The following is a 24,431-nucleotide window of genomic DNA, read 5'->3' as shown; positions in this document are numbered from 1 at the left end:
CTTCTAAAAAGAAAGGCCGTAGTGATACTTCAAACCGAATATTAATCGCAAAGTACCGAGTTTGATTGACAAAATAACAATTCTAGATTTACTTACAGATAGCTTGTATTTTGTAGAAGCAGGCCGCAGATACAGGAAAAAAACGAGTCTAGCATTCGTACAATAAAAAATAAAGAATCGTCTATCGTGTCAAGTGGTTAAACTTTATTATCCATGCTTACAATAAATTATAAATGGTCACATGTGGGAAACAAAAATTGCGCCAATTTAATTTTAGCGCCATCAGTGACGCCGTATTAAAAACCGTGTTAAACTTTGTCTTTACTTATTTCACCAAACGCTGTGTCGAGTTGCTGAGTGTGTGTGGCTCGGATCGGCAAGTGTTATATTCCCCAGCCTCTGTTTAAAGGTCGGGAGACCGCTACACATAAACATTTCCGGGACTTGTTTACTACCTCACGGCAAAAATGGTACAGTATGGTTCACGTAAATATTGGACCACTGGGAATTCCTGGGCAAAGATTAAAATTACGCTAGCCGATTTACTTTACTATTTAATGTTAAAACATTATACCAAAGTTAAAAGATGAACTTGTATAATACAATGAATTACCCAATAATATTACGTCTGTAGGTTTAAGTTGTAACAAAACATTTATATACAGATGTCCAGTAAAGTACCAATTAATATTCTGGAGTGGAATTTTAAACACCGGACTACCTGATTTTGCCTTGTACGCAGCGACGCTGCTCAGTCAAGTGACTCATGCTCTGCCTGTGTGCTGCGTGAACACATTCCCTCCCCCACTCCCCCTCGTCATGTTTCTGCCCGCTCTGATATCTACCTCTCTCCATAAACTCGGCTCGCCTCTCCCTACCCAGCGCTTGCCGACAACCAAGCCTATCCAACATCAATCCCCAGCCGAGTCACGCTGGATAATGTCGCTGGACGGTGGGCTTTATCAGGTCCCCGTTCCGATGCTTCATTTGTGAGATAAAGCGACATTAAGAACTAGTGTTTCAGAAAATATCACTGGGCTGGATTGGACCATAATTTGAAAACCCTACAAGATAGAGGAATAATGTACGGAGATATCTTGTTTAGAATTTTAATGCGGACATTTTCTACGCCTAGGCTTTTTTCTGCCCGATGCTTAGTTTGTTAGTTACAACGCAAAATTATCCTAATCGGCTGTTAACCATTTATTCCATTATTATTATTCATTTCTGACTGGGGGACATGGTTTGACCCGCGATATACCCGATTCCGCGATCAATCGAGGCGCAATATACCGGGAGTTTACTGTATGTTTATTTTGCGATTTAAAATGTTCATTGTCGACTATAAACGTTACGTTTTTCACGATGTTTTTAGGCCTACTAGCTAATCTTATCTACTCTTAAAGTACCCACGGTATTTTCTGGTTGTTTATGGTTGTTACGTGACGTAAATAGCGGGATGGATTCGATTTTTGAGTCGTAATTTGCGTGAAAGTATTGTATTGGACTAAATGGGAACTAAACGGGACCCGAAGAATATAGTGCAAATAACGGGAAAACGTAAATAACGGTGACGTAAATAAGGGGTTTCGCTGTATGTGTACATTGTAAATAAATTTGCCTATACCTATATAAACTTCTTTTTCGCATTTTAAAGCAAATATTGCAAAAAAATAATTCCTCAAAATTTAAAAAAAAAAATTCTTCACATATACGTTGCACTTCATTTTTTTCCCATCAGATCTGGTAAAATTGCCGCGACCTATATGCGAGTAAATACGGTATATTTGTCACTTTAAGTGCTTTTGCAATGGAATCTTTTCTTTCAAAAGTAACTTGGCAGTTGCAGTATCTACACATTAGTGTAACAGCATAAGATGCATAAATACTGTCACTTTTAAACTCGTTGCTCATTGCTTTGCAATGACCACATTTTTTTTACGATTTTTATGTGGAGCAATTAACCTTTAAGACTGGAAATATTTATAATGGTGTTATTTACGTGACCTATGTTAAAAACACAAGCAAGCAGTAGTTTGGTCTCACTGCAGCATAAAAGACGTTCGGAAAGCAAACATATACACTGTAGTAAATAGTGCGGGGGGTGGGGGTGTCATAGACGAGGTTGGCATGTGTAGGCAAATGAGAAGGGGGAGGTTTCTACCTTCGCAGTAGTAACAAAGGTGAGAGAAAGGGAGAAGGATTATTCAACAGCTCCATTAGTGCATTCTCCCTCTTTTCCTAGAAATTCGAAAGTGTTATCTGGTGTCATCTGTCACCTGAGAGACATTTCAAAGGCAGTTATAAAAACAGCAGTCAAAACAGTCATAAGTAACTCAGTTTAGTTGCAGGGTTTGTAGTTTTTCAACTAAGCTCGTCCAGCCCTCTGCCAGCATTTCAAAAGCCATAAAGAACAACAACAGCTGTCAAAACTGGCATAAGTAATGTAGTTTAGTCGCAGAGCTTGTAGTTTTTCAACTAAGCTTTTCCAGCCCTCGGCCTGGCATGTGACAATATGGTGATGGTTCATGGTGTGGAGGAAAAAGGTACAAAACATGAGCATAGTTGGAAACGTGCCCTCGTTTATCGCATAATCGTCGCATGCGCATAATCGTCGCACCTATATTTTAGGGCGTCAAAATTTGGATAAAAAATCAACTCATGTAATCGTCGCATGATGTTTTTGATCCCGCTATTAGATTCAGAGTGCTTTGTGAGGGTATTTTTTCCGTATAAAACAATGTATTTTTTAAAAAAAATCTAATATTTATTTGGACATTACCAATTACTTATTTAATTAACGGAAATGTGTAAATTTTCTTTTAAAGACTTTTTAAACGTTACAACCTTTATCTGTTAGTTTGCGTCGCCGCGTTGTACCACTTATAAAAATGTAGCCAGCGCTAGTTCGCATCATTCATGTTTGGTTATGTTGCTTCCCGTATAGAGTGTGCACAGTAGTCGAATATAGATATCTTGCCAATTGCATGCAACGCGCGCTCTCTGTCGAGTGGCGAGTTACCTACATTTGATGGCCCGCACTCTTTCATGGTGTGTACTACGACGATAGTTACACGTTCGTTTAGGCTCGCATTCAGATCACAGATTTTGTTTTCTATTTAAAGTTGAAGAGAGGTTTTTGTTGCATGACTTATTACTAATTGAAATTGTTTGGCATGCTCTTTTATACTTCACTTTTTAAATAAATGTACTTTCCATGAATGGGTTTGGTTTTTATGAATAACTTTACCTAACAAAAAAAAAATTTTTCTCGCATAAACGTTGCACCCCTACTTTTCCAACTTGATTTTAGTAAAAATTGTGAGATAATTATGCATTAAAACACGGTAACATTTGTTTATATGTTTTGAAATTTGTGAAAAAGACAGAAAAAATGAGAAAATGATCGTTTTAATTTCAAAACATCACAATTATCATTATTTTTCGAGTTTATCAGGATTGCGGTTTTTTCAAGTCTCTTCACTGTTTCTCAAAAAAAAGTCTGTACCTAATTCCATATTATTTTTTTGCTAATAATTTTATGAAATTTCTGGTACAAACAAAATTGTTTATTAAATTTTAAATTATATAAAAAAATAAGGTTTGTTTTTACCAAAATTAAGTATCTAAAGGATTAAGGGTATTAAACTGAAGACAGAATCAAGGTTTTAGTATTGACATTATGGTTTTGTTCAAAATCTATTGACATTACATTTTTCATTGGTAATTTTGTCTTTATGCACAGATATTGTTACTGTTTACGTTTGTATAATCTTATACATATTTAAAAATGAATGTTTGTATGTGTGTGTGTTCGTCTTCTATGTGTTCACTCATCGTTCATTCAATCTTGATTAAATTTTGCATACTTGACCTTTGAAACACAAGGAAGGTCACTGTGTAGGTGAGATTTCAATAAAACCAACACTTAAAGCAGAATTTAATTATTCTTGATGATATTTCACCATTTCATTGTTTACACATTGTTCATCCTAACTCTGAAATTCTGCTCACTTGAACTTTGAAACACAGTCTAGTTGATGAACTGACTGCTCCGGCAGGAACTGGAACGGGTGGTGAAGCTGGGGCGAGCGAGCGAGGCGGCCCGGGAGGTGGCCGCGGAGGGCGGCCGGCAGCCCTCGGACGCCCTGCTGGGGGACTACGCCCTCGCGCCGGCGGGCCCCGCGCGCACCCCGCGCACGCCGGCTCCCGCCACCGACCGCATCCTGCAGGAGGCCCAGAACGTGATGGCCCTCACTCACGTGGACACGCCCCTCAAGGGGGGCACCAACACACCGCTGCACGGCTCGGACTTCGGAGGCGTGGCGCCCCAGCGCGAGGCCGTGCACACTCCCAACACGGTGCTGGCCACGCCCTTCAGGAGCGCGCGCAACGAGGGTGAGCGTGTGCCGCTAATTAGTTACTTTTGGCTACAGTTTATACCTTGATATTAATAACACTTAGATGTTGTTGAAGTAATGTTTATAATTATAATAGAGTACATATTTTGAAATTTTTATTGGTTTTTAATATTGTTAGGGTGCACAGCAGTAGTGCCCGGTTGCACTGTCATGTTGTCATGCCTCAGTCTCCAGTACCGCATCCCTTTTTGCACATGGCACGATCGGGTTCCTGTTGGCATTCGCAAGATGTGACACTGGTAATCACACTGGGAACTGCCATGACAGCCTCGTTCCCATGCTACGTAGCGTTCCTAAACAACCCACCATCCCCCACACACACACCTTCTCATCAAACAGTGTTTCTTGCCACCGTGGGCATCCTTTTTATTGTCCCCCCCATAGGTCCGTATTCTTGGAGCAACTTACTCTCCCCCTCCTTTTCTCCAGAGATGTCCGCGTTTTCCCCACAGACACTGTCATCTGTCGGCCAAATTTTTAACTACTTGCTCCAGATATATGACTACCTTTGAGCTCTAGAGGTCATCTTCCGACCTTGGTAACTAAACCTAGGCCCCCTGTAGCCCCTGATTTCACCACCTAAAGCTCCACTTCTCAGGCTACCTCTCCTCTCCCCCTCTAGGCACCATCCATGGTAAGAAAGTAACCCCAGCCAGTGGTAAATCCTGGTATCCTTCTGCCAGGTTTTTGGGTCAGATTAACTACACATTGTCCCACCTCCTTCAGCACTTAGACTCCAGTCGGCCATAGTTCAACATCATTGGGATTTCTTTGTGAGATATATTGCAGCGAAAGTTCCTAATTGACATGTAGTCAACTATTTTCTTCAAGAACTATCTTGTTTAGCGAAGTTATTTTATTTTTCTGGAACATCTTCACCCGATTTGGGATTAACATTGTATTCAACATACTCTGGCACTGCATCATTGGTAAGTGGAAGTCAAAAACTATTCAACCTTAATTCCCCTCTTAGTGAGTTTCCTCATGGTTTTTTCTTTGGAGTTATTATTCATTTTAACTCTGCTATTATCTGTGTTGTAGTGTGTGTATGTGCCCTAGTATCCATGTACTCAGTCTCCATTGATTCACCTTTCGGTCTCCACCGCATGGGTTTAGCAGACCGGTTGGCCAAGTCTCGGTTATTCTCCAGCCCTTCCCTTTGTGGCCATTGCTGGACTCTACTTGGCTTTATTTGGCTCCAGGAGCAAGTCAAACCATAAATTCCTCAGCCCGCGAAAATCCTCCTTCGCTACTGGCCAGCTGTTATCGCAAGCCTGCAGCTACCGTATTTACTCGCATAATCGTCGCAGCAATTTTACCAAATTTTATGAAAAAAAAGTGAGGTGCAACCAATATGTGAGAAAAAATTTAAAAAAAAATTTTTTTAGTAAAATTTTTTTAGTAAATTGCTTGAAAATGCTAAATTAAAGAAGTTAATATCTAGGTAAATGGTACTTATACGTAATATTTATTTACAATACGCGCAAAATAAACAAAACAACTTTTGGTTACAAGAAGTTTGGCAAAATAAAAATATAGTATAAACACATAATTGCGAAAAAATCAATAAACAAAATATATTTATAAAACACATTCAGTCTCAACACTCACCAAGTTTATCTATTCATTCTCTGAACTAGATTCTGATGCATCAGATTCATTTGCCGGGACGTCAACGTCATCTTAGTCGCTGCTGTCGTCACGTGTTATTCAAGTTGTCTGTTTGTTTTCGCCAGTCACGAACATGTGTTTCACTTACTGAAAATTCTCTTTCCGCGGCCTGATTTCCATGCTCTTCTGCAAATGTGATTACGCACAACTTGAAAGTGGCAGTATACGAATTGTATTTACCCATATTTTTACAAAATGAACTTTCTCAAACTCTGCAATTACCGGTACTTTCCACTCCAATGCAAATGAGATAAAACAATGGCATCACAGCATCTTATCTTCCACACACATTCCTTCCTCCCACACGGCCAATTAGGACATGCCGCTCAAGGTTGGACCAATGATAAGCGCCACACGCCACGTGAAAGCAGGCTGTTCCATTGTGTTTATGGCTGTTCCGATTGCGCCACACGCCACATGAAAGCAGGCTGTTCCTTTGTGTTTACGGCTGTTCCATCGCGCGTCGCGCCTCAGTCGCCGTCAATAAATAAGGGTGCGACGATTATGAGGAGAATCTTAAATACCAAATTCATTACCTCTAACAATAGGTGCGATGATTAAGCGATGGCGATGATTATTCGAGTAAATACGGTATATGTATTAATTTAAAATATTTGGTAAGCTAAGCTACCAAAAGAAAATATTAAAATATGATGTAGTATAATGCTAAACATATTGTGTACTGGCTTGCAATTTATTTTTTTTTCTTTTAAGCCTTATTGATAAAAGTTTTATAAATTTTTATAGTGGTATCAGAAACAAAAATTTGCTAAATTACAATCGCAACATGTCAGTTATAAATGTAATTTTACCTGCTGAAAAATGTCAGGTCTGATGTACTGCATTTTAAAGTAAAAGAAGTCTTCCAGGCTTTGTTTTATTATTTACAAGGCACCCCTGTACTATGAAGTAAGATAATTTTACCACAGGTTGCATTCACCTCAGATAAAAAGAAGAATGAAGTTAACTGTTTCATTATCTATCTAAATTAAATGCACTCATGCCTTCGGCCTTTGTGGTCACCATCCTCCAGGATACAAAACCAGCATGCAAATTCCCTGACACAAAAAAAGTAATAAACTGATGCTTACTCATTGCACGAATTTACCGAAGGCATGGCATTTTAATGTTTATGTGATTACATGTGTAACAATAGTTTGTAAGCAGCTGGCCAGATACCTAATTTTGTGTAATGAGAGAGCCTGGTGTAGATTATTCTTGACTTCAGTTCTATTTTTATTTGAATTATTGTTTCTTTGTGTTATGATGATATTCTTATTAGTATCATCCGCTATCTTACACAATTTCTGTATATAATTGAGTGAGTACACTTCCTTGTATATGTGTACTCCAAAAGTGTTCTAGTAATTTTATTTTTAAATCTTGAAAAACAAATTAACGTTTCCTTTTACCAATTCCCACAGAAATATACAGTTGATTTCAAGCAGAAATTCAAAAATTTTAGTGCTTCAGGTTCTTTCATACCAAACCACTTAGTGTATTCCTCAAAATTTTTAATAAATTTCATTGATTTTTCAGAGCTTTTATCCCCAAAAAATAGTCAGTCCTTAGACCATAATTTGGCCGGATAGTGCATGAACGTTGTCATTGATTCCATTGCAACTGAATGTGTCGTTCCACTAACCTCACTATTCAGGTCAAGAACATTCTGAGTTGCAGTCTTAGGCTCAGTCATATATCTGGATGTTGCTTGTTCTAGAATATGCATTTTCTTGTTTTGAGATATTTTGGCTACTCATATGTCAACTTTGTGTACTTTTATCTTTAAACCTTTGATTCACCTGTCAAAATCATGTGCCATTCATTAATCGATACTTGCTAGGTTTGTTAGTTATTTGTGATATTGTTTCTATGTCATTAGTCACTGTTTTATTTGTAAAATTTCCCTAGTTTGCGCCAACTACAAAAAAATATATTATTATCAACATTTAAAATAATTGTTGAAATATAAATGTGCAGATTTAAACTCTCATTAAAGAAAATATGACTATTATGTACTTACCTCAGGTTTCATTGTGGGTATAATTGGGTTATCAGGAAACTAGAAAATACCTCAAAAGTCAAAAGCAATATCTTCCATAAAATAAATAATTTTTTATATCATCAGTCTTTCACACACTAGTAGTACATAGTAATTCACTTATTGAACAATTTTTTTTGTTGGCCTTTCTGCACATAGAGATATTTTATAATTTAATGAAGAGAAAATAATACTTATGACAAGATGAATATTAAACACAATGAAACAGAATAATCTGTTTTGGGTGGGCTCACTCGTTGTATTTGCTTTTACTTACCAGTGAGGTGATAATAATTATGTGACTTAATTTTACTTTTACGCAGCTGAATTTGTTTTGTGTTGACATGTCACTGAGAGACGCAGTCAAGCCTCTAGGATGGAATAATCACTTATATATGTCACATATTCCTTTTATTTTATTGACTCTAATGTTATTTGTATTTGTGTGTCGAGTTGGCACACGTGTCAGAACTCATAGTGTTTTGGAAGGTTTGTAAAAATAAAATTTATACAGGATATCCAGCATCGGGGAAAACCTATATTTTTTGTCAGGGAATTTTGAATTCCTGGATAAATCAAGGAAAAGTCATAAAAATAAATGGTCACTCAGAGGATTTAATGAACTGACTATACAACGGCTCTTCCTGTTTCACTAATACACTAACTGTGTCATATATATTTTATTTGGGTTCAATCCTTGTTGCAATGCAGCTTTGCCAAGTATGTTTTAGCAGTATATTTTTTTTTTGTGCACATGAAGCTGAATTCCATCGGTTATGGTGCCTTGGAAGGGATGTAAGAAAAATCATTTTAAGTATAGTTTCTGGGATTTATTTTATTCTGTAGACAGTTTTTGTCAGAAAATTGAAGAATTTGTTAGTACATTTTGATTAAGGCAGTGTTACAAAGATGTGCAAATATATATATATATATATATATATATATATATATATACAGCGAAACCCCTTATTTACGTTACCGTTATTTACGTTTTCCCGTTATTTGCACTATATTCTTCAGGTCCCGTTTGGTTCCCATATAGTCCAATACAATACTTTCCCGCGAATTACGTCTCAAAAATCGAATCAATCCCGCTATTTACGTCACGTAACAACCATAAACAACCAGAAAATACCGTGGAGCTAGTAGGCAATGAACATTTTAAATAGCAAAATATACATATTTTATAACATGAAAAGTTGCTTTTATTTCTAAACATGTAATAATTTAAGCCTAGGCGTGTAAAAGTACGAGTAATTATAGCAGGAGACAATCTAAAATGCACGAGGGAAAAACGTAAACTCATGAATGTACAAACATGGCTGCTTGTAAGTTCTGATACTGTATTTATGTCACAACTTAGCCGAAATACTGGTACGAGACATAAACTTCACAAGATAAAATGAGCGTTGTCTTGGTAACTGTTTTATACGTCTTTTATAATTTGGGAAGTATTGTACAGTTGACGCCATATTTTTAAACTAACCATTTATTTCTGGGGATCGTAAATAATTAATTATTGGTATCAAGACATCATGATAAACGTAAACTTGAACATGTCACGGCAGCGAGAAAACTGGTGCGTATACCAATAAATTGGTATTAGAACTGGATAAAATTGGTACACGGGAGGTGGAGCTTATATTTTTTTCCGCTAAGCTCGCATCTATTGGTTGGCGGCTGATGGCGTCATGAGTCTGGGCGGAGCATAGAGTGCGCATGCGCCGCCGCGTCGTTACAGCAGCTGACCAAGTACAATGACCTTTCTCCGCGTTTGGCGCGCTATTGACGGTAAATATTCATCAATTTGCGGCCTTTTCTTAAAAATTTTTTTACTGTGAGCAATGTGTATGTAGCCCGTATTTGTTATAAACCCTGCCGGTTGCAACTGTATTTATAATTTGGAGAGGCAAATAATCTCCTTGAACAGCTAAAAAAGCAAGCAGAAGAAAATTTCAAATTTATTTTTTAGGAAGTAATCAGAAAAACATTTTGGCTTTCATTCTTTTTTTATTTTTGTCAAATGTGGTAAATTAATAATTGATTAAATACTAAAGTAAAATTTGCTGTTAGTGTGTTTGTACCTGCATTGTAGTATGTGCTATTAAACAAAAGGAAAAAAATTCTAAATAAGGTAAACTGTACTCCTTTTTATACTTTTCCCTTTATTTACACTTTCCCGCTTTTTACACTTTTTTACTTTGTCCCCATGAAAAGTGCAAATAAGGGGTTTTGCTATATACACACACACACACACACATATTTTTTTTTTCTCCAGGTTTTTTGTCGGTGAAATTTATAAAATATTTAAAATGAGATAGTCAAGGAATTAGGTTTGTGGATTTTGCTAGACACTGTGTTAAACCATTTCTTTTTTGATATTGTACAGGTAGTACAGTCGTAGGTAGTCCTACAACAACATGCTGTTTTTATTTGTGCTTAATTTATCGGGTGCAAGATATTTTCACTCATTTTTTTTATGTAGTGTGACAAAAAAAGGGGGTTTTCTGTAAAGTCTGTTTACGGACGATAATTTTACGTAATAACGTCATAAGAAAACATTGCTGAAAAATTTCATACTTTATAATTTTCAAATATTATTTACAGTTTTTGAAAATTTAATTTAAATAATTTGTTTAAATATAATCATGAACAATTAGTTAAAAATCCCGCCTTAACCTGTTTTATATTATAGAAGATTATCTTGCACGGTGGTTGGCCGGTTCTTGCACGCTCGGCTGAGTCGGAACGTGACAATGAGTCATGCTTTTTCGTGCGTGCAGCCGGCATTCATCGATTTATAAGACGTTATCACGTCAAAAAATTGCATCCTAGCTTCAGCATATGCACCAAAGATATTAAATGTAAGTGTGGAGAAATATCAATCTAAAGCTAAAGATTAAATATGAATAAATTAATAAAAATACAATAAAATGAAAAAAGAGAAGTATAAACGTATCCATATTAGAGTGGTGTAAAATGTAAGACATTAAAAAACCTGGCAATGCATTTTCTTTAACAAATAAAATTTTAAATTCGAAAAAAATTTTAGTTGATTTAACTGATATAAAAAATAGAGTATTTTTTATAAGTTTTAATCATATTCAGATATTGTTTTAGGTAAAAGGGATGTATGTCTAATGATGCAGAAAACAATTCTAAATTTCTCATTAAAATATTTTTAGCTTCATATATGTTACATTTTATAATTTTTTTTTTGTTAAATTTTGTTGTTGATCCATTCAATGTGCTGTATTTATTGGTAATGAATACAAAAAAAATTATTTGTTTTGAAATGTCGAATTGAATATCAAATATTTTTTGAGTACTTGCGGACCCCTAAGTTACTAAGGAAAACCATCGCAGAAACTTGCGTGATGTGTCCGTGGTAGCAAATGGACAGATAGTGAAGTACGCGGGTGTGCCATGTGTCGGCAGTGCGCACGCCTGGATCGCAGACTAGCTTCAGCACTCCTGGCCAAGAAGTGGTGCTTCACGGCAGCGCACGGGGCCAAGTTCCGACGCCCATCAGAGACAAGCTCAGCATCAACCCTGAAGAAGGCTTGGAGACCCCTCAGGCCTTCTCGCACTACCAGCGACAGGTCGGTGAACAACGATCATTTCCTTCTCACATTACTTAAACCAAATCTTCTATGAAAAAAATCATTTGTTTGGGAAAATGATAAGTTAAAAAGAAAATTAATTAGAAATTTTACAGTGTGAGGATACCCACTCATGTTGCCTGTCCCAATCTCAAGTAACGAAGAGGGAGTTATGAAATGAGCAACCCCCTCTTTCCTGTGGAGAAAAATAGGGTTCAGATAACTGTTTATCATTTTGTATGAAAGACAGGAGAACGTATAAAGGCTGAGTAAAGGAGGCCAAATGTCAACTAGACTGATAGTGCCAGCTAAATTCTGAGTTCAGAGTGTACTGAAGTCTTGGGTATTCTATTTCAGCATTTCTCAACCTTTTTAGGATCACAGCACCCTAACCAAAATTTCAAAAGTCGTTAACACACTATGTAACATATTTGTCATTTTTTAATGTTTTTTTTCTATTTGGTTTTAATTTTTTGAATTGATTATAGAAATAAATCAATTTTATTGTACCGCCGGTATGTGTAGGTGATTAGATTACCTATGGGTGTGCCTAGAAGTTGGCATCATTGCTCCCTATCTACAATTGTGCATTGTTGTCATTAGGGGTTTATGAATATACAAAAAAAAATGTGATATTAATTAATTTTTTGTTTTTAAAAATTCATTAATAATTAGATACTAAATTCAAAACATTTAAAATATTTTTGTTTTTTAATTAGTAGTCTTGATTTGTTATTTAAGTGTTTTTTTTTTTTTTGAAAAAAAGGGGGGGGGGGGGGTGTTTCGTTCATTTTTCACCTCTTTATTGTGGTTCCAGATATATATTCCTCTCTTTCTCTTTTTACTGATCTTGGGACTCCTGTGAAGTGTGGAGAAAAAAAAGGTTCACTCTTGGCGTATGTTAAATATTTTTTTATATGTATTTGTGAGTAATTAGATGTTTCATCTGAATTAAAAGAAAACAAGACAAGACAGTATCGGCAGAAGCGTGAAGTGTAGTTGTGAATGCTCCCTGGCCGGCAGGTGAAGGAGCAGCTGCGGCAGGGCCTCGGCATGCTGCCGGCCCCGCGCAACGACTACGAGATAGTCGTGCCCCAGGAGGACGAGGACGCCGAGCTGCCCCCCGAGCAGGGCCGTCTGCTGGAGGACCAGGCAGACGTGGACGCCCGTCGCCTGCAGGAGATCAAGGCCAGGAGTGAGTGCTGGGTTGGAATACAAATCTTGGAATTTGAATCGTAAAGAGTAGTGTAACTTTTCCACCCCCGACTCACGTTTGTTCGGGTGCTATTGGTTGTTGCACGACTCCCCAACCAAAGGGATTTTCCAGCGGTTCAGTGGTTACCGAGAAATGGCTACACAAGAGTGTGTCACATCACTTCCACTCAAACAACTCGCAACACGTTGATCCAGTCTTTTTGCAGTGCAGCTTCCTTACTCCTCCCCTGTGCACATAACACACACGTTTTCTCTCAGCGTCCCATCCTCCATCTTGTCTTTTCTTTCTCTTCCGTCCCCTGTTTGGCCGGCACTCCGTATCCCTCTACCTCACTCCAAATGAGGGAATTTGAATTCAACACTGTTTAGCAAGCTCACTTATTCTAACGAAGTATAATTTCAGAAAGTGTTTAACCACTATTATTGAAGTCCTACAAGTTAGTTCACAACACACAACAGTTTCAAGCTAAATACTAGGTGGATCAGGGCGCAAGAAAGTAGTTCCTAGCCAATAACAGCCCCCTTGCTATAGACAATACTGCTATCGAAGCAGTTGGAAGAAGTGGCTTAACTGCCATTTTACCAGGGCATTGGGGTAAGCTCCAGTCCACCTCACAGTAGGTACCTCAAATCTATCCTTTGAATCCAAAATGTTGTATCAAGGGTCAAAAATAAAATGTACTAGAGATTAAAAAATTATAATAATAAATAATGGTTTTACTTCCTAAAACCCTGAATACATATTCAAATTTTAATAACATAATGACATATTAACTTGGGGAATGGTAACTACTAATTAGTAATGGACGATAACTGATTCAAATACAGATATGGTTCTTTAACAGATCTGATAAACTATACAAAACTGATTCAATATATTTTGTAAATAATTACAGTGCACTGTTTTTAGAAATTGCAATACCGTGTTTTATCACATAATCATCGCACATTTTAAACTAAATCAAGTTTGAAAAGTAGGGGTGCGACGTTTATGCGAGGAAAAATAAATTTTTTTGTTAGGTGAAGTTATTCATAAAAACAAAACCCATTCATAGAAAGTACGTTTATTTAAAAAGTGAAGTATAAAAGAGCACGCCAAACAATTTCAATTAATAAGTCATACAACAAAAACCTTTCTTCTACTTTAAATAGAAAAACAAAATCTGTTATCCGAATGTGAGCATGAACGAACGCAAACTATCGTGGTAGTACACACCACCTAAGAGTGCGGGCCATTAAATGTAGTTAACTCGCCACTCGACAGAGAGAGCACGTTGCATGCAATCGGCAAGATATCAATATTCGACTACTGTGCACGCTCTATACGGGAAGCAACATAACCAAACATGAATGATGCCAACTAGCGCTGACTACATTTTTATAAGTGGTACACCGCGGCGACGAAAACTAACAGTTAAAGGTTGTAACGTTTAAAAACATCTTTAAAAGAAACTTTACACATTTCCGTATTTAAATAAGTAATTGGTAAAGTCCGAATAAAAATCAGATTTCTACTTAAATATATCTTGTTTTATACGGAAAAAATACCCTCGCAGAGCACTCGGAATCTAATAACTGGACCAAAACCATCATGCGATGTTTACGCGAGAAGTTTTTTTATCAAAATTTTGACGCCCTAAAACATAGGGGCAACGATTATGCACGTGTGACGTTTTTATTAGACAGTTTTTGGTACAATACAATAAAAAATTTACTTTGCATGAAGGTTATTTATTTATTTATTTTCATTTGTGACATGCACACCAATGCTCATAAGTTATATAATAGATAAGTGGCTACCGGTTGTTACTGAGCATATTTTGGATGCTTCTGGTAGGTGCTGTTCAATTAGAAATATGGCATATATTTTAAATGTCAATACAATCACAAACCTGAACTTTATCAACACAATTTTCTGGTATTTTCAGCATATCTTTATACAGTAAAACCTTTTTGTTGCGACCCCATTTATTGCGACCACCTCTCTATTACAACCCAATTTCGAGTAACCGTAAAAAATTGCAGAAAATCCGAAGAAAATAAGTTTCTTGTGGTGAGTAGTGTGTTACTGCGTTTCGCTTGCCGAGTGCTGTACTGCCGTACGCAGCGCATATCTAAAAATAGATACCACTTCCTGTCAACCCTACGTCCCTTTGCTGGCAGGGTGCAGATAAAGGTTTTTGTGGCAACGTGTTTACGACCGCTGTCAGCGCTTTAACAACCCCCATTCCACGTCCCTTTGCGGGCAGGGTGCAGATAAAGGTTTTTGTGATAACGTGTTTACGTTTAGCTTTTTGCGAGTGTCTAGTGTGGTACGCAGTTAAGGCAAAGAAAGCTACCATTATGGATTTCTCTTGATTTTGATTACTATCGGTTGACAATACACAGCGACCGACTGGATGCACGCCCGCCTCAACTTGTTTTAACTGCCGCAGCGATGTTTATTTTGACAGCTCAAGCAATTATCTTTTCCCGTGGGTTGATAGAAAAATGTCGCTTCACCCAGCTTAAAAAAAATGCTACGCCACTTATTGCCCACGCAGGAAACACACTGGCTGCCGTCTGTCTCCCTCGCATTTATCTTTCTTCTAACATTCCACGTCTCACCTCTCGCGCGAGCAATAACGAAGCGACCACGCATTGGGCCGTTTTATGCTTTGTTTGGTGACAGCAGCTTGATTTTATTCGGTATATTCCTTTTCATAGGACCCTTGCTATTAAAATACATTTATATTTAAGTTTGAAAGCTTGTAAATTCCTTGCCAGAGATGACTGAACTCGAACTTGGCGTGAAAGAAACATATTTTGACCCCTCCCTCGCCGCTTTAGTACCCCATTTATAATAGCCCAATTTTACGGGAAAAGGGAGGGTGAAATGAGCATTTTCTCACTGAAGGTTTTTCAAAGGGGAGCGAAGTTGGGGTGTTATAAGGGAGGACACTAGATGGTTTGTGTGTCTGGGAGGGATGGGATGATGTTAACGAGAGAGGAGGGAGGGGTGAGCTTATGCGTCATGAAGCCGCTGCCGCCATCCAGCCTCGTGTGCAGAACCTACAGCTGCCATATTTTTACAGGAAATGTCCCATTATTTTTCTGTTATTCTTACATGAACATTATTGGAAGTATTAAAGCCGACACAAAAATACTCTGTGTGTTAAAATTAAAAAGATTTTAATGATCTTTCATTTTTTTAACTTTTCACATGTCCTATTTTTGACGGTTCCCGAGAATGTATTCGTAAAATCACTGCTTCGTTAAATCCGGGGTTTGTGACATCGGGGTTCTAGTGTATTTAACTACGGAAAGCAGAAAATGTACATTTAAACTAACATATTTTCTTTAGAGGTGGCCTGTAGGGCAACGGACTTGTCATGAAGGTTGAAGAGGGTTTAAAGCAAAGCCGTCTAGCATTGTGAGTGACAGCATCCTGCCATTTTACGGTTGGTTAGCGAGTAGCAGTTTTTTTTGGGGGGGGGGGGGGGGGGGGGGGTTAAATGAACTGAAAATTTTGGAAAACATCTATTATGACCCCCCCCCCCCCCCCTCTATTACGACCCTATTTCTGGGAACCGTGAGGGGTTGTTTCAGAGAGGTTTGACTGTACGTTTAAACATTTTGGTATTTTCTGCCCATCTTCTTACTTAAATTAATATCCTGATTCCCTACCAACAACTCAATCATTTCATCGGGATTGATCAGCAGAATTATTTGGTGAAATTGTAGGCCTACTTGTGTCAAATATGTATATATATATACACATATATAAACGTATGCTGTATCCATTAAAAATAAAACCATGAAAATTTTTATTTTTTGACAATGCTGGTAAAATATGTGCCGTAAATAGAAAATAAAAATTGGGCAGGGCTTTGAATAATGGTGGCTTTAATTTTTAACTGATGTTTTTTTTGCATTTTTGAGCAGAGAGGCATAAGGTGATGCGACCTTCAAAATTATAGAAGTCTCCAAACCATGTGGCTTCAATGTTAGTGCTCATAAAGTTAAGTTATGCCAGGTAGTTGGGTCTGTCACATGAGCGTGTGTTAGCGTACGGCCACCGAGCTAGGACTTCTAGTTTTCTTTTAACCGTGGAGAAACCATAAAATTTTTGTTTTGGAGGTTTATTTATTTATTATTTTTTTCCAAATACATAAATATTTTGGTTATTTTGTTAACTTTCGAAGGGGAACAGGAGCTTCGCAGTCGATCTCAGGCAGTTCAGAGAGACCTGCCACGACCACAAGAAATCAACATGGCGGTGTTGCGACCCCCGCACTCGGACCCACCGCTTACGGAACTGCAAAAGGTATCAGGAACATTTTTTAACTTTCGGTCCTTATTTCAGTTACGTTTTTCCCAAAAAAAAACTCAGTTTTAAACTTATGTTTTTATGTTTTAACCAGTGAAAATACCCTATATGTTGGGAAAAATACATTGTATTTTTAATGGTATTTTTGGTTACCAGGCAGAAGAACTAATCAAAAGTGAAATGGTGACGATGCTGCATTACGACGCAGTGTACTCACCCGTGCCGCTGCTAGCAGACTCTAAGAAACTGCGCAGCCAGGTCGCGACCCAGGCACAGCACTTGGCCTTTCTGGAGCAGCATCCTTACGAGAACTGCAGCACTGACACTTTGCAGCAGGTGGGTTTGTGTAGCAGTGCTGCAAAGCATTGGTCCTTCACCAGAGTTTATCGTTGCAACTTCATAATTATTGGCTTGAACATAACTACTAATGGTTCAAATACACTTTTTCTCAAATTAAGTTCTCGGTTCAACTCTTAAAAAAATTCAATAGTCAGAAATAAAACAATATATTAGCCACAATCATAAATTTAAGTTTTAAAGAAACATTTTAACCAATAAAATATTTATTTTTATTTTTAAAAAAAAAATATTATTACATGGAGGAGTGTGCTGATGTCCTTTATTTTTTCCAATTAAAATCAAAGTTTAAGATTATTTAAATATGCTAATGGTTCTAATACATTAACTGCGTGAGTGGTTTTTCCCATTAAAAACTGAAGTTTCCCTGACGTTATGTATGGCACCCAAACATGGGCATTGAATCAGGAGTATTGTGCTGAAAGAAATTATTTTTGGAATATTCTAATTTTTTTTTTTTAATTTTCCAAAAGAATAAGACTTATAGTCTTGTCTTCAACTTTGACTTTCGGAAGCTTTGTACACCTCTATTTTACAAATATGAGATGTAAACAATTTTTTATCTCAAACATGTTCCCTGAAGTGCTAAGCAAACATCCCCAGAGCATGTAGCTGGTGGCAAATACAAACATTTCTTTCATAGCTTCTGTAAATATAAGTATTGTTTTGTTGTCAAGGGTAGGTTCTGTGTGCTTTTAATTATAAGGTATCACTTTTTCCACAAGACATCTGTCTATTAAAATTAATCATTATTTAATAAGACAAGAACAATTATCATATATTGTGTTAAAGTTTTTTATGGACTTAATGTGATAAGTGTAATTTTTAAGTTAGAGTGATTGAGATTAGTAAAAAAAATTAAATTCTGTTAATGACCCTTTAGTAATAATGAATTTTTGGGGGGGGAGGGGGGGGGGACCGACCTGTGAAGGGTCTAAGAATGAAGATTTGACTGTGCTGTATTTCTGTGTTTTAGGCCAGAGAAATGCTGAAGCAGGAGATGGAATTTGTAAAACAAGGAATGGGCCACGGCGACCTCTCGTTGGAGTCATACACGCAAGTGTGGGAAGAATGTCTGGCTCAGGTACCTATTAGTACAATTCTTGCTGATGTGTTTGCCTCTCACAAGGGGCCACCAGTCTCCAGCATCATCAGTGTCACAGAGACTCACTGCATTGTTTAAGACAGCATCCTCTTAGTACAAGGTTCAAAGGACTTAATGCAACAGTAGAATATTCCAAGTTGATAAGTATGAAAGACAAACACTCAACTCATATACAGTAAAACTCGCTTAAGACGTTCCCGCGTAACACGTTTTCCCGTTTATTAAGTTCAAAAAATTATTCCCTTTATCAATTCCATATATCCCTATGTTAATATTTCCCTTTCATAACGTTTGTCTTTATATATGCTTCCTGCATAACACGTTAAGCGTTCGTGGGGAAAAAATAAAATAATATAGTTTATTTTCAAGCTTTTGAACAATTTTTAAGGTTAATTTTAAAAATATATGTATTTCCAAACGTTTATTACCGTATTGGTCCGAATATAAGGCGGCCATTTTTACATAAACGAGAGATGCGAAAATTGGAAGACGCCTTATTTTCGCACCCAAGACGTCAGCACCGCTAACATTAGTTCCAAGCTGAAAGCTACAGTAGAAACATTGTTAAACAAAATGTTCACAATTTTTTATATTAACTGAAACATCGTTACTTCACACGGGGAAAACGATAAATCCACCCAATATTGCAGTAATTCACAATTGTTTAAAGGGGAGTGCGTCGTTTGCCCTACAGGCGTTTTCCCTAAACGCATTTTCGAAGCATATTCTCGCATTCCTCATTCCAAACAGGCATTTGCCTAAAAGCGTTTGCCCTAAAGGCATTTGCCCTACAGGTGTTTGCCCTACAGGCGTTTGCCCTACAGGCGTTTGCCCTAAAAGTTTGCGAATTTTCAATAATCCGAAAATGAATGTTTGCCGGCGTTTGCCCTACAGTCGTTTTCCCTAAAGGCATTTGCCCTACAGGCGTTTGCCCTACGAACATTTTCGAAGATAGATGTCCTTACGTGTGTCGCCCCTGTTGACAAATGTTGGAACCATTCTCCAAATGAGTACAAAGTACAAAATTCACAAATTAGATGGCAGCACATACGGTTTGCTTTCCCAACGTTGAAGTCTAAGAATGCAGCTGGTAATTGAACCTTACAACAGATGAATCTCAGTGACTGGATTGTATTTTTTAAATCTTTTTTAACAAAGAGGTTGATGATGTAATATTTTCCAAGGTGGGGGGCAGGGGGTTAACTAGCGAACGAATTAACTTAATTTAATATTGCTGCTATATATAAAAACAAGCGTTAACAAAAGGAGCTTACAAAATTCTATTATCCTTGCCTGCTGGAATTTTCACTTAAAGTCGTCCTAAAAACGATGACCCTAAAATAATTTAAGGCAGAAGATTATACATATGCATTTATAAAAACATTTTCAGTGTTTAAAAGTTACTGTTAAAATAGCCTCCGAGACCTTCATGCCTATTTTCAATTTTTATGTAACATGTGCCCAACTGAATCTGTCGTTTTATTAATATGTTTGTAGAGTGCGGTGAAAATACTTCCATCGAGAGTGTGCATATTTTGCTAATTCGTCCAGACCATCTATAGCTTAACCCCTAATAAGTTTTATGGGAACAAGTGAAGAATAATAAAAGACTGATTTTATGTGTGACAGCCAATGAAATGTACATTTCAAAATGCATTTAATCATATCATCCATATTGCCACAATATTTGAATGAATGTCATAGGTATGAGTGTAAACTAGGAATGATTTTGATATGTCGTGGAATGTACAATAATGAATTACGTAAAAGTATAATACACAAAGAAAGATCATTAAATATAACTCTGTTTCAGATGCTAATGAATCAGCAAAAATAGTGCAATTTTAGTTAATATATTTTCAAAACAATTTAGTTTCAAAATTGCTTCGATCTTGTTTTTAAACACTGAATCAACTTCTCTATATTTTTTGCAACTGAAGATTAGAAAATAATATTTAAAAAAATAATTCACCGAATGACATAATTTTCAAAATAAACCGTTGCAATTATATTTAGTTAATTACATTGTCACATGCCCACAAACAGTCTTACGACTTTAACAGTGGGCACGATATATATATATATATACACACACACACACACATATATATATATATATATATATGTATATATATATATATATATATATATATATATATATATATATATATGTGTGTGTGTGTGTGTGTGTATATATATATATATATATATATATATATATTCATTATTTGGTTAAATGAACGCAATAGGTTTATCCAACCCGACTTGCTTGCCTTGGTCGGCATATATGTTGGCTGTTTTCTCTGTTAGAACTCTGGGTATCGTGTGTATGGAGTAATGAATTCTTTCTTCACTTCTGCTAATGAAATTTATATACCCACTTTTATACCCATGGGTATAATAGAATATAAAGCAGAAATTGGACATCGTGTGGGGCGGGCTTACAGGACAGCAAATATAACAAAAACTGTTAGCATAACAATCATGTATCATGTTAGTTGTGCACGCGCAGTTCATCTCCACAAATTAAGTTTGTACGTGACTATAATTTTTTTTTTTCCTGAGATTGTTTTTAGGTAGATTTCGCAGAGCGACTTACAGAAAATTTCACGATATTTTCTCCTATCTAGGTCCTATGAATTTCACAATTTCTAATTGAGGTAAATATGAATGTCTAATGTATTGTTGGATTGGATTTATATCACATACATATTGTTGAGCCAACAATTAATTTGCAATTTATTGTTACATTGGATATTCTAGAAATATTCATAAGATTTTACATAGTTATTGAAACTTCAGGAATTTTTCAGAAAGTTTTTTTTATATTGGTAGGCCGCACGGCGAAATCTACCTTTCTGACTGGCTGCCATCGGAGATTTTTCATTTATAATTATGTGATATATGATTTGACACTATTATGCACACAGACGCTTCATATCTAAAACAATCTTGTTCAAATGAAAGGTTTTTAATTTTTTAATAAGACATTTTTTTTGTGACAGATATCTCAAAGAAAACAAAACCAGTAATTCGGCAGAATTCTATACGAGCCTCGTTGCCAAATTTAATGGACGCAAAATAATAAATTACCTACACACAGACACAGCGAGGCTCTTTTCAGCGTAAATGTTACATGGCAGGACAAGATTCAAGAATAGTTTAGCTTGGGAGAAGAGTCCTTTCCAAAAAATGTCAGGTAGCAGCCCTGGTTCAATACACAAGAAAGTCATTCGTAAAAAGATTCGACACGGCACAACTCGGTGTAAACTGGCTTACCAAGGAGATAGTCGGTTGAAACTAAAACGGCGTGATCTCCAATCGACTAAACCAAATGTTGACTATGGATCCTCATCAGGGCAAGTTACTATTGTACAAGGGTGTGATCTTCCTGAAAATGAACTTTTAAGTAAGCGTGAACATTACATCGTGTCACTGCAAGTCAGTTTGGAAGAAGGAAGGAATATTGTGGAACAAACAAATATGCATACAATCCCGCAAGGAAAGTCGTTCTGTGTGCGGTGGGCTAATGTCACATTATTATTATTGAGAAATGCCATTACATATCTTCATTATTTTATTTTGGGAATATAATTGGAATCCACTATGGAAATATGGAAAATATTATGGATGTATTTAAATAGATATTATATTACGGATATAGCCTATTTTAAGAATCATGCCAACCAATTACTATTATCGGCCAACTCTTATAACTGAACGTCAAAATGATCTAACACAAACATTACAAACTAAATGCAAATTATGGAAAACCCAGAACAAAACGAACTAGAATACTTCTTCATTGTGTACTTCAGCTGTATGTTGTGTATACATTCCAGAATAAAATAGTATGAACAATATGTAGGAGTTTAACCGCATTAGTACTATTATGCTAATTAAGAAAATGTTTAACTGCTAGTATTCGCATTATTTACCTATATGATCGTAATATTTTAAGTAATCATAGCGTTATGCGCGTCTGACAGCTGAAATTGAAATAAGCAAAGCCCCGGAAAAAAAAATTGAACCTTTTTCAAGCGATATTTTTGTTAAATCGCCAATACTGTTTTTTTATTATACAATTTCTTTTTTTGGTCGAAGACCTTACATCATCTAATGTTCCGAAATATTTTACAGAAAAAATATTCGATAACATTGAACTTAGTGCAGGAAACCATCTGTTGGTGAATCTAGGAAGTTCATACCACATGAATTCCCACCAAATCTCGATATAGGCTTACATAAGTGCCATCTAGCAACGGTTTTGTAAACTTTGCATTTAGAGGGAAAACATTTATTTAGGTACTGCCACCTGCGGAGGAAATATAAACTACGAGAACACTGTTGGAATGGATACATAATTGAAAAAAACCTACATTACCCAAAATAACCTAAGCTTCGTTTACCCTAAAGTCATTTGCCCTACAGGCGTTTGCCCTAAAGGCATTTGCCCTACAGGCGTTTGCCCTACAGGCATTTGCCCTAAAGGCGTTTGCACAAAATGTTTGATAATCCCGTTCGGACCAAGCTCCGGCATTTGCCCTAAAGGCGTTTGCCCTAAAATAAGTTTTTCGACAGTCGTTTGCCCTACAGGCGTCTGCTCTACAGGCGTCTGCCCTAAAAGTTGGTGTGGTTTCGTTAATCCAAAACATAAGTGCTTGCCGGCATTTGCCCTACAGTAGTTCGCACTAAACGGCATTTGCCCTAAAGTCGTTTGCCCTACAGGCATTTGCCCTACGTTTAGGGCAAACGCCTGTAGGGCAAACGATGTGTACCCGTTTAAAGTTGAAAATTAAAATATTTGTTCTTGAGTAAAAATGTGAATGTTGAAGCATCTCAAAATGGCATCCTTTTATTACACAATTCATATTTGTACTTTGTGTACAATCGCGTGTTAACATTTACGGTAATTTAATTTCAGATTTTTAACGAAAATATTTGTACTAAAATATCACAGCTATTTTCAGAACAATTGTTTACGTTTACAAACAGAAAATGTTAAGAACATTTCGGATGTAATGTTTGGAAATTCACGGCTACCAACTTTCTTTCCACAATATTTCTTTGTTGTAAAACGAACATTGCCGAACACACACGAAGACGCCATATTTACAGTAATTTGGTACGTTGCTTCGAAAGCTATTTTAATAATTTCACAGTAATCCACTCTTTATTTATGTAAAAACCTTTCAAACAACATAATTATCATAGATTATTCTTTAAAATTCATAGGACAGAGACTCTCTGTCAGAGAGTAATATGGACAAATATTCGCGGTCACGTCACCGAAGTTATTCATGGCCGTATGCTTCACCATGGCAGCTAGTCACTTGTTTTGTTCCGGCAAGCTGCATTCTTTGTTTGCTTTGTTACGTTTAAAATACTATCAAATAGTAATACGTAGCTTAAGTGAAACGGAAAGTTAAATGCGGTATACATAAATGCAAAAAGGATTTATCAACACAAAACGTATGTCTAACGAATTTTCACATTAAATTCTATTAAAACTGCAGGTCGCCTTATATTCGGGCCAATACGGTAGTTAATTTGAACAGAACAAGACCATCGAAAAACCTGCGCCACGCGCCACACGCTGTTCTATCTGTGCGCCGTTTCGAGTGACGAATGAGAAACGCGGACGATCGTCGAAACCTGCGCCGCACACCACACGCTGTTACTTGTGTGTATTTTGACGAATCATATGCCT

General features: G+C 36.7%; 1 protein-coding gene across 1 annotated transcript in view; it reads left to right on the top strand.

Moving 5' to 3' along the window:
- LOC134527987 (cell division cycle 5-like protein) overlaps positions 1–24,431 on the top strand; it is a 53,741-nt gene that overhangs the window by 19,564 nt on the left and 9,746 nt on the right. The window contains exons 7-12 of the mRNA XM_063361127.1: positions 4,062–4,398; positions 11,572–11,735; positions 12,759–12,930; positions 17,135–17,256; positions 17,416–17,595; positions 18,593–18,700. Coding sequence (XP_063217197.1) covers positions 4,062–4,398; positions 11,572–11,735; positions 12,759–12,930; positions 17,135–17,256; positions 17,416–17,595; positions 18,593–18,700 — 1,083 coding nt within the window. The remainder of the gene's footprint in view (positions 1–4,061; positions 4,399–11,571; positions 11,736–12,758; positions 12,931–17,134; positions 17,257–17,415; positions 17,596–18,592; positions 18,701–24,431) is intronic.

This window comes from Bacillus rossius, chromosome 1 (genome assembly GCF_032445375.1).
Source record: "Bacillus rossius redtenbacheri isolate Brsri chromosome 1, Brsri_v3, whole genome shotgun sequence".
Classification (NCBI taxonomy): Eukaryota; Metazoa; Arthropoda; class Insecta; order Phasmatodea; family Bacillidae; genus Bacillus; species Bacillus rossius.
Note: the sequence above shows the minus strand (reverse complement) of the source record. Positions and strands in the feature narration are given on the sequence as shown.